The sequence below is a fragment of the Chelmon rostratus genome, chromosome 18 (assembly GCF_017976325.1).
Source record: "Chelmon rostratus isolate fCheRos1 chromosome 18, fCheRos1.pri, whole genome shotgun sequence".
Taxonomy (NCBI): Eukaryota; Metazoa; Chordata; class Actinopteri; order Chaetodontiformes; family Chaetodontidae; genus Chelmon; species Chelmon rostratus.
Window position 1 is genome coordinate 13104274 of NC_055675.1, and position 11113 is coordinate 13115386.

General features: G+C 40.6%; 1 protein-coding gene across 2 annotated transcripts; it reads right to left on the reverse strand.

Annotated features, from left to right (window-relative positions):
* Nucleotides 1-371: 371 nt before the first annotated feature.
* Nucleotides 372-10695, reverse strand: cmtr1 (cap methyltransferase 1). Of its 2 annotated transcripts, none has more exons than XM_041958504.1 (24): nucleotides 10513-10695; nucleotides 9056-9160; nucleotides 8699-8850; nucleotides 8355-8513; nucleotides 8045-8137; nucleotides 7850-7921; nucleotides 7256-7350; nucleotides 6781-6853; nucleotides 6485-6683; nucleotides 6270-6388; nucleotides 5980-6076; nucleotides 5703-5835; nucleotides 4601-4780; nucleotides 4458-4514; nucleotides 4274-4331; nucleotides 4073-4141; nucleotides 3631-3762; nucleotides 3122-3247; nucleotides 2806-2897; nucleotides 2656-2724; nucleotides 2323-2370; nucleotides 2095-2207; nucleotides 1804-1912; nucleotides 372-1627 (listed from the first exon to the last, which is right to left on the reverse strand). In XM_041958504.1, exons 2-24 carry the CDS (start codon nucleotides 9153-9155, stop codon nucleotides 1492-1494), a joined length of 2481 nt encoding a protein of 826 aa, XP_041814438.1. In that variant the 5' UTR covers nucleotides 9156-9160; nucleotides 10513-10695; the 3' UTR covers nucleotides 372-1491. The 2 variants fall into 2 exon arrangements, with proteins under 2 accessions (XP_041814438.1, XP_041814437.1); XM_041958503.1 differs by having other exon boundaries at nucleotides 10299-10695.
* Nucleotides 10696-11113: the final 418 nt, after the last annotated feature.

Genomic DNA, 11113 nt, shown 5'->3' on the forward strand with positions numbered 1-11113 from the left:
AGTGATTGTCAATGAACAGTAACAGTATAAACTGCATCCTACATTATCAGGTAATTTTGTGTTCCCGTATCAAAATCTACTTCAAACACTTTTATAGTTTGATTATACTGTGCTCACATGCATTTTCACAAATAAAGGTGTGTTTCATTGAATTATCTTATACTAATTGACATACAACCTGGGGCAGGTGGTGTTCCAGCACAGGAGCACTGCTTGGTTTCCAGGTCTCTATGTAAAATATAGTAAAGTTGCCATCTCTAGTGTGCTTGACGGGTACTTGAAGGCAACAGGGCACTCTGAACAGCTTTATCCAGCCACGGTTATTATCACTCAGACTAAAGTCTAAATTAAATCTCAGCACGCAGTTGAGCGTTATTTCTTGGAAGAGCATCTCCCCTTTATTTACCACATTATCATTATTTACATCAAAGGGATTGCTAGCTAACTTTGCAAGAAGAAAAATAACTCATTTGCAATATTTAAGAAACACACAGTCTGGGCGATATGAGGCACAATCACAAAGAGGTGTTGGAGTAGAAACAAACCTTAAAGGACCACATCAGGACACCATCCAAATTTTTAACACACACACACTCACACACACAGACACACGTGGTGTGATGGACCAGGTATGAATGTGAAACAGTGGCTACATCTGTAACTGAGCAAGATTAAGGTGTTTGATGTGTTGAGGCTGCAGTTTTGCAGGTGTGACAATAAGAAGCCTGTTGGGGTGAGAGCCTGGTCAAACAGATCCAGGATCAGGTATATTTCGAGCAGGCTGTAGAGGCAAGGCAAGCGAGACTGTGTTTACAGATGCATAGATTAACAATTGTAACTCTATCTAGCATAATCAAAATTGTAGATGCATCTCTCTTGTGATGTATGCACACACACGCACACGCAAGCTTTGTATGGACGAGGAACTGGAAAACCTTCATCTACAGGGACATGCAATCCAATGTAGAGACAGCAACAGCGTTTTGTCTCCATATTGTCCTATGAGGAGAGTCTTATTCATTACAATTCATAGAGCCAAGGGCAGTGGAAAAGGCAGAAAGAGAGCGGTTTGTCAAACATCCGTTGCTTACACGGAGTCCAAATGTCACTGCTAGAAATAGCAGCAAACAGTTCATCACTTCGGCCCCAGAACTCCACTTACAACCTGGTAATAATTTCTCTGAGCGACATGATACGGAGGAATCATGTCGCATGGTCTTGACAACAGTTATAAAGCAGTTTATTAATTGATATTTAACTGGACAATAAAAGCAGGGATTAATAAATACTTGGATTTTCATAGATTATTGAATATATATGATGGTGTTGATGCGTGTATTGGTAGATTTAATTTATGAATCCCTCTTTTAATGTCAAAATAAATATCAGTTAAGGTATTGTGTGACAACATTTGCTAAGGCTGTACATCCTCCATAAGTTAGTGCATTCTGCAGGCTGTGGCTGGTGAAGCTTTGGAGCTCTGTCAGTGTTTCAGGGCTGGTAATTCTGGTGGACGAAGGACAAAACATAATCTTTGGACAGTTTCTCAGGGTCCATCCGTGTCTGAGAATCGTGGACAATCACCCCTTCCACCCAGGCCCAGAAGAGCCGCTCCGAGTGGCAAACACTGAGGACGAAGACAAAGACAGCACACTGTTCATTCATCAGATCATCACCGCTGCTGTTGCATATGTAACAATTCCTTTTTCTATTATACGAGTGACAGAACTGACTTATTCAACAGGTATAAAAATAAATTGATTATTTTTAAATTGATTCAGCATGGATAGAGACGGTACATACTGGAAGGGGGCAGCAGAGTTGGGTGGCATTTCATAGGTGGAGTCCTTGGTTATCTTATTAAAGAAGAACTTCATCTTGGAGTTTTTACTGTATGCCATCGTCCACGGCTCTGAGGGACGGAAAGGGAGGAGACGTGTTTGTCTTATTAGACAAGTAAAAAGACCCAACAGTTCTTGACTACAAATACTCCAAAGTGCCGACAGGACTGTTGAGGCTTCGATGTAGGTCAAACAAATCAAAGATGGGAGAGGATTTAAGTGTCATTTTTTGATGAAGAGCACATATACACACCATTGACAGTCTTAATGATGTAAAGGCCGGTCGGAAGGAAGTGTCGGTCATCCCTGCCGGTGTAGGACAGACGCGGGACACCTCCTGAACTCTTTGTCACCTTCATCTCTAGTCTGGACGAGGAAAAGAAGAGAAAATAGGAGAGAATCCTTAACATTTAGTTGATGATGATAAAAAAATTGGCCTGATATTCTAGAGAACATGTTGAGTACAGTCACCCTGGCATACCTGACAAAGATTTTCTCCATTTCCTCCAGCCTGTAAACCTCCTTGACTCTGTTCGGGAAGAGAAAAGATACATTTAACACGTTTGTCTCATACGGCTTTTCAATCAAGTTCAACCAACCAATTAAGAATAATAAAAAAATACACAATTTATCAATATATTAAAAATTACATATCAATTTTAAAAGTTTAACTGATGTTATAAAATGTTGGCAAATATTTTCAAAAGCTAACTGTGGTATATGTGGAATTATGTAAGTGCAAAAGATGAAAAAGATCCCTGCAAATCAATTGCAAAGCAGCATTCAGAGCAGTTCCATTCATTACAATTACTACCTGATAGGGTTCATGTCTGGTCTGCTGGGTTTGGCCACTGCCTTCACAAACTTCTCAGCCATCTGGATCCTGGACGACAGCCATTACTTAGTAAACTATAGGAAATGAATAAAAGTGCAAGCATCAATGATACAGGTGATGCTGTCCTACCTTTGGTTGAAGTGCTTGTCTCTTACGTCAGTGCCGTTCAGCACCAGTGCATCCATTACGTGAACTGCATTGATTCTACGCTGAGCTTTGCCCTGAGGACCAAATATAACTTATTTACACATGTAAAACCATTGCAACCACATAGTAACCACAAACTCCATGAGAAAGCATGTCAAAACACAAGCGCACATCATCTAGTGAGACAAACTCTCATTATCTCAGCATTAAGAGAAATGGAGCCAAGTTTAAAGAGGCTGGGATAAAGGCTCAATATTTCATCCGTTTGGCACTTCATCTATCCAGTCCCTCCTCTCACCTCGCCCTTCAGCTCTTGGACTATCTCCACACTGAGAAGTGTATCTCTTGGCAGCTCCAGCTTGAAATTCTCCAGTTTCCTCCAGCGCACAGGCATCTTCCCATCCCACGTGTATATCTGAGACTTCTACACAAGCCAAGGGGAAACAGAGAGAACGGATAAAAAGATGAAAGCAGGTTCAATCACAGGCCAGCGTGTGTTGTAAAAAAGCAGTAAAGCCTCTCTGGTCACAGCGAGCCCTCTAGATAAGGAATAAAAACATCAGGGATGAATACATTGACCTGGCAGCTCTGTATTTTCATCTTTTCATGAAGAAAAGGAAACAATATCACACATAAAATAGCTGAATTGATGATACTGACCTGGGTGTGCAAGAGTGCATTAACAGCTGCTATCTGCTATCAACTATGGATAAAAAACTGGGTACAAAAAGAGGAGTGTGCAAGTTGTGTGAAAAACACATAAATACAGTGCAGTACGACACAACACAAGTTTCTCATAAGACTCACCCCCAGCGACAGGAGGAAGATCTGCTCTCCACCTCCCACAATGCACCTGTGGTCCAGGATATGACGCAGCTTCTCGATTGTGCTGGAGTTGAGAGGTGTGAGTTTACACTGGAACGACTCCACGTCTGAATTCTGGGGTGCAACAGGTGAGACGAGAGGCAGAAGGACAGATGTGGAGACACATTTTAAATCAGCCCAGTTGTAACAGTGTTTCGCAGAACGTATTTGAACAGCCCAACTAAATATATGACATTTGTTTTATAATCAGATTTCAGACCACTACCTCTGGGAAATACTCAGGCTTAACCAGTCTGAATCAGTGAACAAAGATGCTTAACATTTGTATTTTACTTTCATTATTAACAAGTGGGAAAACTGACACATTTATCAGCACTGTATTATTCCCAGTGGGATTTCTTTAATCCCAATTTTATCAACCGACCTTAACCAGTTCATAGAATTTAGACTTTGGATCCGAGGAAGCAGGAGTGACTCTGGCCTTGTCAGGGACCTGGAAATGGACATATTTATAGGTGAAATGACACAGAATAAAACCACATTATTCAACAAACTTTATTATGCCTATTGGTTCTGTTTTAGTCCAACTTCACTGTAACACATGTATCACAGTTTCTACACTCACCCCCCAAAGTTTCAGACACTCCTTCCTGATGTCTGCTTGCTTTGGCTCTGAATGACTTCTAGAGAACCGAAAACAGTGTCACACAGTCAGTTACATATATATATATATATATATATATATATATATATATTTATACTGCAACAGAGATAAATACACACAGACAAGTACAACAGAGGTTACTCACGGGTCCAAGACAAAGGCGTGGATCTTAGCCAAGGCCTTGATCTGGACTGCACAGAGGCTGCAGTGAGAGTAAATACAGTTTCTGTCAGTCACTGAGTTCGACGTGAAGAGGCGAAGGCCTCTGTCAATACTGTGTGTCTCTACCTCTCATTGGAGTTAATCATAAACTGGTAGAAGTCGGTGTCTTCCTTGATGATGCTCAAGGGAACCACGTCTGTGACGTCGGTGTCTGTGTTCTTCAGTTGGTTCAGCTTCAGGTTGACTCTGAACATGTATTCCCTGACAGCGTCTGAACCGGGCTTCAGACCACGACACACGATGTACCTGCGGGTGGCGACGAGCGGGAAGAGATTTAGAGATCTCTTCTCAGTCTAAATCAAAGATTGGATCCATAGCAGAGAGATGGTCCCATTTCTTCTAATTGAGATGCTGCACAGGCAACTTTTCCACCCAAACCTGATAGTAAGTTTGAGTATGGTTCACAGTGAAGAAATACTTCACACAGGAAGTGACAAATCCAAATCTGAGACTAAACATTAAGGTTTGTTTTTCCAATTTGGACTGGAATATTAAAATGAAACAAACTGCCACTGTGATACTCCGATATTCATGTTCACATGTGCCACTTTTCCAAAGTTTAAAAAGTTACTGGGACTCTGCTGAATTAATTTACAGCTTCTACCCACCAGCTACTAAGAAGAAATGAATAATACAGATTACTTGTGTCTACGGATGGGTCATGATTTTCAAATAGTAAATTATGTAAAAATCTAGTAGTTAATGTAATTATCGTCTTAAATAAAATAGATTTTCCTTGTTTTTCACTTGTGTGTGTATGATATAGTTCATTGGGTGATGTGGAGGGTAGATCTCTCTGGTGTATAGCCACTGTACATGCTACAGGTAGTGAGTTTTAATAGTCAGTGTACAAGTAAGCTCAGGTTTCAGCCTAATAGTGTTAGAAGGCTGTGTGTTTGCTGCACCAGAGGCAATTAAGTTCCTGGAAATCTTGTGGGCATTGTAGTTTTGCTCTCACTTGGTGCAGCTAATGTACAAAACTGCATTTACTATAGTAATATTCATTTAAAATATATTAATGACAAACTTGCACTTCATAATTAACCACACAGATCTTCCTGCACAGAGGTGCACTCTCTCTCTCACACACACACACACACACACACACACACACACACACACACACACACACACACACACACACACACACACACACAGAGAGCCCTACCTCTCAGAGTTGGCGGGCCTGCTGGTAACAGGTTTGAAGAGAGAGATCCTGTCGAAGCAGAGGTAGAGCAGGTAGATCAAACCCACACTGAAGGGAGTGAAGAGGTCAAAAGTCTTGCAGACGAAGTGACCACCTGGAGAAGACAAAACGTACCAATGTAGTCTGATACCAACCCAAATACTGTTTTCATTGGTTTCACAGTACGTTTAGGACACCAGGAGTGGTCCACTTTGCAGGTATGCAGATAAATTCAGTGACTCACACAGCATACACATACCTGTCCTGAGAGTAGAGATGGCCGTGAGAAACTGACAGAGCAGCAGCTGTTTGCTCAGGATCTCCTGGATGTTTTCCTGGCCTTCCACAGAGAAACCCTAACAGAGACCAGAGTCATACAGACAAAAGTGATCCAATCACTACATAAAAAGACAGAAATCTCGGTCCAACCCACCAAGAGCAGGAATCTGTGACCTCGTCCTCTGTTTGATATGTAAGTTTTAGATTTTTCACAGCAGAAGAGTAACTTCACATATAGTTTGTAGGAAAGAAATTATGAAATAGCCTCACCCCATCTGCCATGAGGAAGTGCAGCCCTCTTTTTTCTGTACTCTCCAGGACAAAGTTTCGAAAGGCAGTTATGTTTTCTGGCCGTGTGATGTCGCCGTCCCCATCCACCCCGCCCTCACCTGGGACACACAGAGGTCAAGCTTCCACTGAATCATTCATCACCTGTGACACGACCAGTTTCTGTTCTCCCCTGAACGTGATGTGTATGCACCTACCATAGTAAGGCTCAAACAGCTCGCTTGGTGCTGCGAAGAAATCTTCCAGTTTGAAGTCACAGGGTCCTTTCAGCGTCATGCCAAACCCCTTGGCATGCCAACGCCTCTTCCAAAGTATGTACTCTGAAAAGCCTCCAGGACCTGCACAGACGTCGCCGAAGTACAGAAGCTCGCCCTCGCGGTCCTTTGTCAGAGGTTTCTACAAAATGAGAGAGGTTTGTCTCACCATCTGTTTCTATGGGCCTGTGTGTGCAGTTCAGTGCAACACATACCGGCTGTTACTGTGACCAACTCACCCCTTGTGAATCCTTTGGGTTGGTGAACATATTGTCAAAGCAGTGGTCGATGTTGGACATTTTCATAGCTGCCCTAAATACAGAAAGAAAATAATACAGCTTGTCATTGTCTTTAAATGGTTGTCACACTACAAAGTACTCGTTATTCCACATGAAACTTCAGAGTACACAGCTGGAACACAGTGGAATTAACTACTAGGAATGGGAATACACTTCCAATATAACCATGGTGTTAAAATAAGCAATTCTATGCAATATAATATACAATAATCGATTATAGCCTGTGTTACTAAAGAATAAGACTTCTTACTGAAGTATTTCAAAAGGCAGGCATTTATCATCATCATCATTAAATGTAATTATTAATTTGTGCTCAGTAATTAAGTTGATAAAACCTCAAAAAAGGAAATGACTTATACAATATTATGCACACTGATCATTTGTCTACCCTGTTGTTAACTACCTAAAGACTGACCTGTTGAGGAAGATGCCTCCTCTGATCATCTCGTAAGGATTAGAGCGTGTCCGTGCTCTCCTCATCTCCTCGCCTTCCAGGTTATCAAATACTGACTGAACATCAAACACACACACACAGTGGTTACACAACTCAGGGAAATAGGGATATACCCAGTGTAGAGTACAACTCACAGAGCTTTGCACAAAGAAATGTCCACTGACATCCTAATTCACCACGATACAGTGAAAAAAATTGGTCCCAAAATGCCAACAAAGGACACATAGGCAGACACCTAAACGGCCTAAACAGCCTCTCCAATTATAACACCACCTTTCACACCATACAAGAGACATACTTGCATAAAGTCAACACTAACATGCAACATTCAGACTAAATTAAATACAGCTTCATCAGTGAACCATGTTTTTTGTTGCAGGGTTAATGCCTTCTAGTGACAACCGTGATTTCAAAAAAGTTCAGACGCTGTACAAAAGGCAAACACAACCAGAATGCAATGATTTGCAAATGAACTGTATTTACTAACAAAGGTTTTATGAAGTGTTCTTGAGTACTTGTAGAAAATGTTGAAATGAAACAGAAGTTATAGCTCACCTTGCACCTTAGAAGAGTGTGCAGGAGGTCTTCAGTGCAAAACTCTGTCTCATCCTCAATCTTAAGTTTTCTCTGTCAGCAGTCAAAAACATGACTTCAGAAACATAATGTATTTATATGAGGCTAAAGCATAGGCCTGAGTAAGTACTGTGCAGGATATATATCTAAGCATGTGTCTGAAGTTCTTGTACTTACCCGTCCAAGGATCATCCAGTCCCTCAGCTCATCTGAATCTGGGATCTCTGTGGTGCATTCTGGGAACCAGTCTACCTTCTCTATGGCACTGGGCTGGACAGACAAACAGAAAACGTGACAAATGGAGAAATTCAAAGGAGATGGGCAACAACAGATCATCTCAACAGGCCATCATGATATACACGGGAGAAAATAGTTTCAGTATTAAAAGAATTAGAAGAAAAACTATCGATAATTCACCAATAAACATACAGTCCACATAATTCACAGAAAACACCACTAAAAATTGTTATTATTTACTGCTGCATACCTCTGGTTCATCGCGCCAGTCGACATTTAGCTCCCCCTGAAAGCCCTGCAGTGTGAGACCGAGACCTCTTCTCCCTCGCTGAGTTGAGGCCTCAACAATCTCTTTGCGTCCCTGGCCAAACTTCCCCAGACCTTCACCCTCACGGAAGCCCATCTTGGCCTAAAGTTGTAAGAGAGGATAATGGAGTTAAGAAAAACAGTTAAAAATTCAGTTTCTTCTGAATACTTATGTAAAGTAAACAATAAATATGTCATAATCTATTTAAGGAGCTTAAATGTACAATCAAAAAACAGCTCTGAGACAGTCAACTGTTAAATATCTATCATTCGTGTTGATTTCATTACCATGAGTTTCTGTGACACACTGTTGTACATAGAGAAACTGGAGGAGGTCTGTGTGGCGTCACTGTCTTGGTCATCAAAGGATGATACGGAGGGCCTGGAGAATCCCTGTCTTTGATCCTCCTGGTCACTGAGGGAATCATTTTGGCTAGAGTCTAGACAGGACCACAGACACACAGGTACAAACCAGGTAGAAACAGCAGCAGGCAGAGACACAAAGTAAACAAACAAACCTCTAAAGCCATCACAACTAATAGCCTGACATTTCTTAGACAAACAACAAAGTGGTTTTCAAAATCCACTATGCAAATTATAATATCAGATTTGACAGACACTGTTACTGGGGTAACATTAATATACCTTGTCTGGATAACTGTGACTCCTCATCTGAGCTGCTGTCATCACGAAGCCTCTTTGTCCCCTGCAGTGGTGCAGACGCAGCCTCAGCTCTTCTCTTCATCGTGGCTGACAGAGTGCAGAGAGGACAAAAAGAATAAGATACTCTGTCCGATGGATGAGGTGCAACAGCACACAGAGGATACAGGAGAAAACCAAGAACTGTGATTAAGGTAATTTTAAAGAAAATGACATGGACAAAGCAGCAGAATCTACCTTCAATAAACAAGAAGGGCAGAGGATACCACAACAGCAAGTATAACAATGATGCATGTATGAGAGACAGCCAGAAGCCTTGTGATGTATATTACTGAAGATTAAATAGTTAGTCAATTAACTGATTAATGGATGAACTGAAAATCTAAATGTATCAACTAGAAAGTGCATGCAAGCATACATTACTGGTTATTTACAACGTAAAAATGCAACATGCAATGTAACATTTGCTGACTTTACAAATGAAAATTGTTTATTTGTTGATGTTATTAAAATATTTTTTAAGCAGCTTTAAGCCATCACTTCAGACTGTAAAATTTTGATTGGCATTAGGTTTAACCATTACAAAGTAAACAATTAATGTATCTGCTGTGAATGATTAACAATGCAAAGCTACCGAGTTGCAGATTTTCTCCCAGATAAACATTCAACGTACGTAAATGACATAAGTCTGAAGAGAAGGAAAAACTGATGATCAGTCCTTTGAATGGTGAGCAACACTGTACAACAGCTGATGCTACCACCAATACGCTGCTCTGCACTCAGAAATGTTTGGTCTAAATTGAGAAAAAGTGCAAACTTGCTTTACTCTTAGTCATTCTCTTGGGTTTAATAAGGGATTTTTTTATTTTACAAAATCCAAGTTAAACACGAGCAAAAACATGTATGTTTAGGTGTTCAGTGACTGTATTGTTTTCTATCAGATGACATCAGATGTAGGTAAAAGTAGCAAAGCCATCATATATCGTTATTATCAATATGTTTTCACATTACCACACATATAAACAGTTCACTTGGTTATCTTGGGCATTAACGTTGACCCCAGTAAGTGCCTTTCATTACATTCAAAAGTGGCATAGACTGTGGCCAGTCAACATCACAAGTTATAACACAAGCGCTGTGTTGTTCCTCCACGTTGCCAGAAGTTGACAATTAACAGCTATGTTAACGTTAGTCTAAAAATAAATTTCCTGCACATTTGAAACGTTACCTTTGTGGTTATGTTGCAGTTAGCACCAGTCAGCTAGCAAAGTTTGATAAAGTCGGCCCATGCCACTCTCCAAGATATATTTTTGCAGGAAAACACAGCTTAAGTAAACAGGTTTGGCTGGTTACTATCAGTGAGGGTGTTTTCTGTGAAACGTAACTGCGCAGCTGTAGCAGCATTAGCTGTTAGCTAGCTAAATTAACCAGCTAGTTTTTACCAGCTCAGAAGAAAAACTTCACTCTTCTGTGGTGAGACTGCAGCGACTAAACGTTAATCCCACATACGTTTCGAGATTTCTCAGTTATATTTTTATTTGCATGAAAACTTTAACAAAAATATACAATGTTTTTATAAGTTTACATTAGCCCGCGTTCTGATTTTAGAGCCTTCAGGGGTCCTTCCTGACTGACGACACGCAGTAATGATGCGCGTGACGTAACGGCTGTCTATATAAATGCCTGTGTGTTTTGTTTATCTATTTTATTTTCAATGTAATTTATCGCTGTCATTTTATTGTGAACCCTGCTTGGATTGCTTTATAATGGATTATGACTGTTATATACAAAGATAGTGCCTCTTTGTTGATGATATGACATTGAATCAAGGAAGAAAAAATGTCTGACAGAGCACTGTAGTGACTTTGCATTGATCACAAAATTATGTACTTACACAGTAACAACATAGGACTTCCTTCCTTCCTTCCTTCCTTCCTTCCTTCCTTTCTTCATTCATTCCTTCCTGTTTCTTATTCGTCACAGGTTGGTAGGTTAAGGTGAGCAGCTTTTTATCACTGACACTGTGGCAATGGCACCTTTACG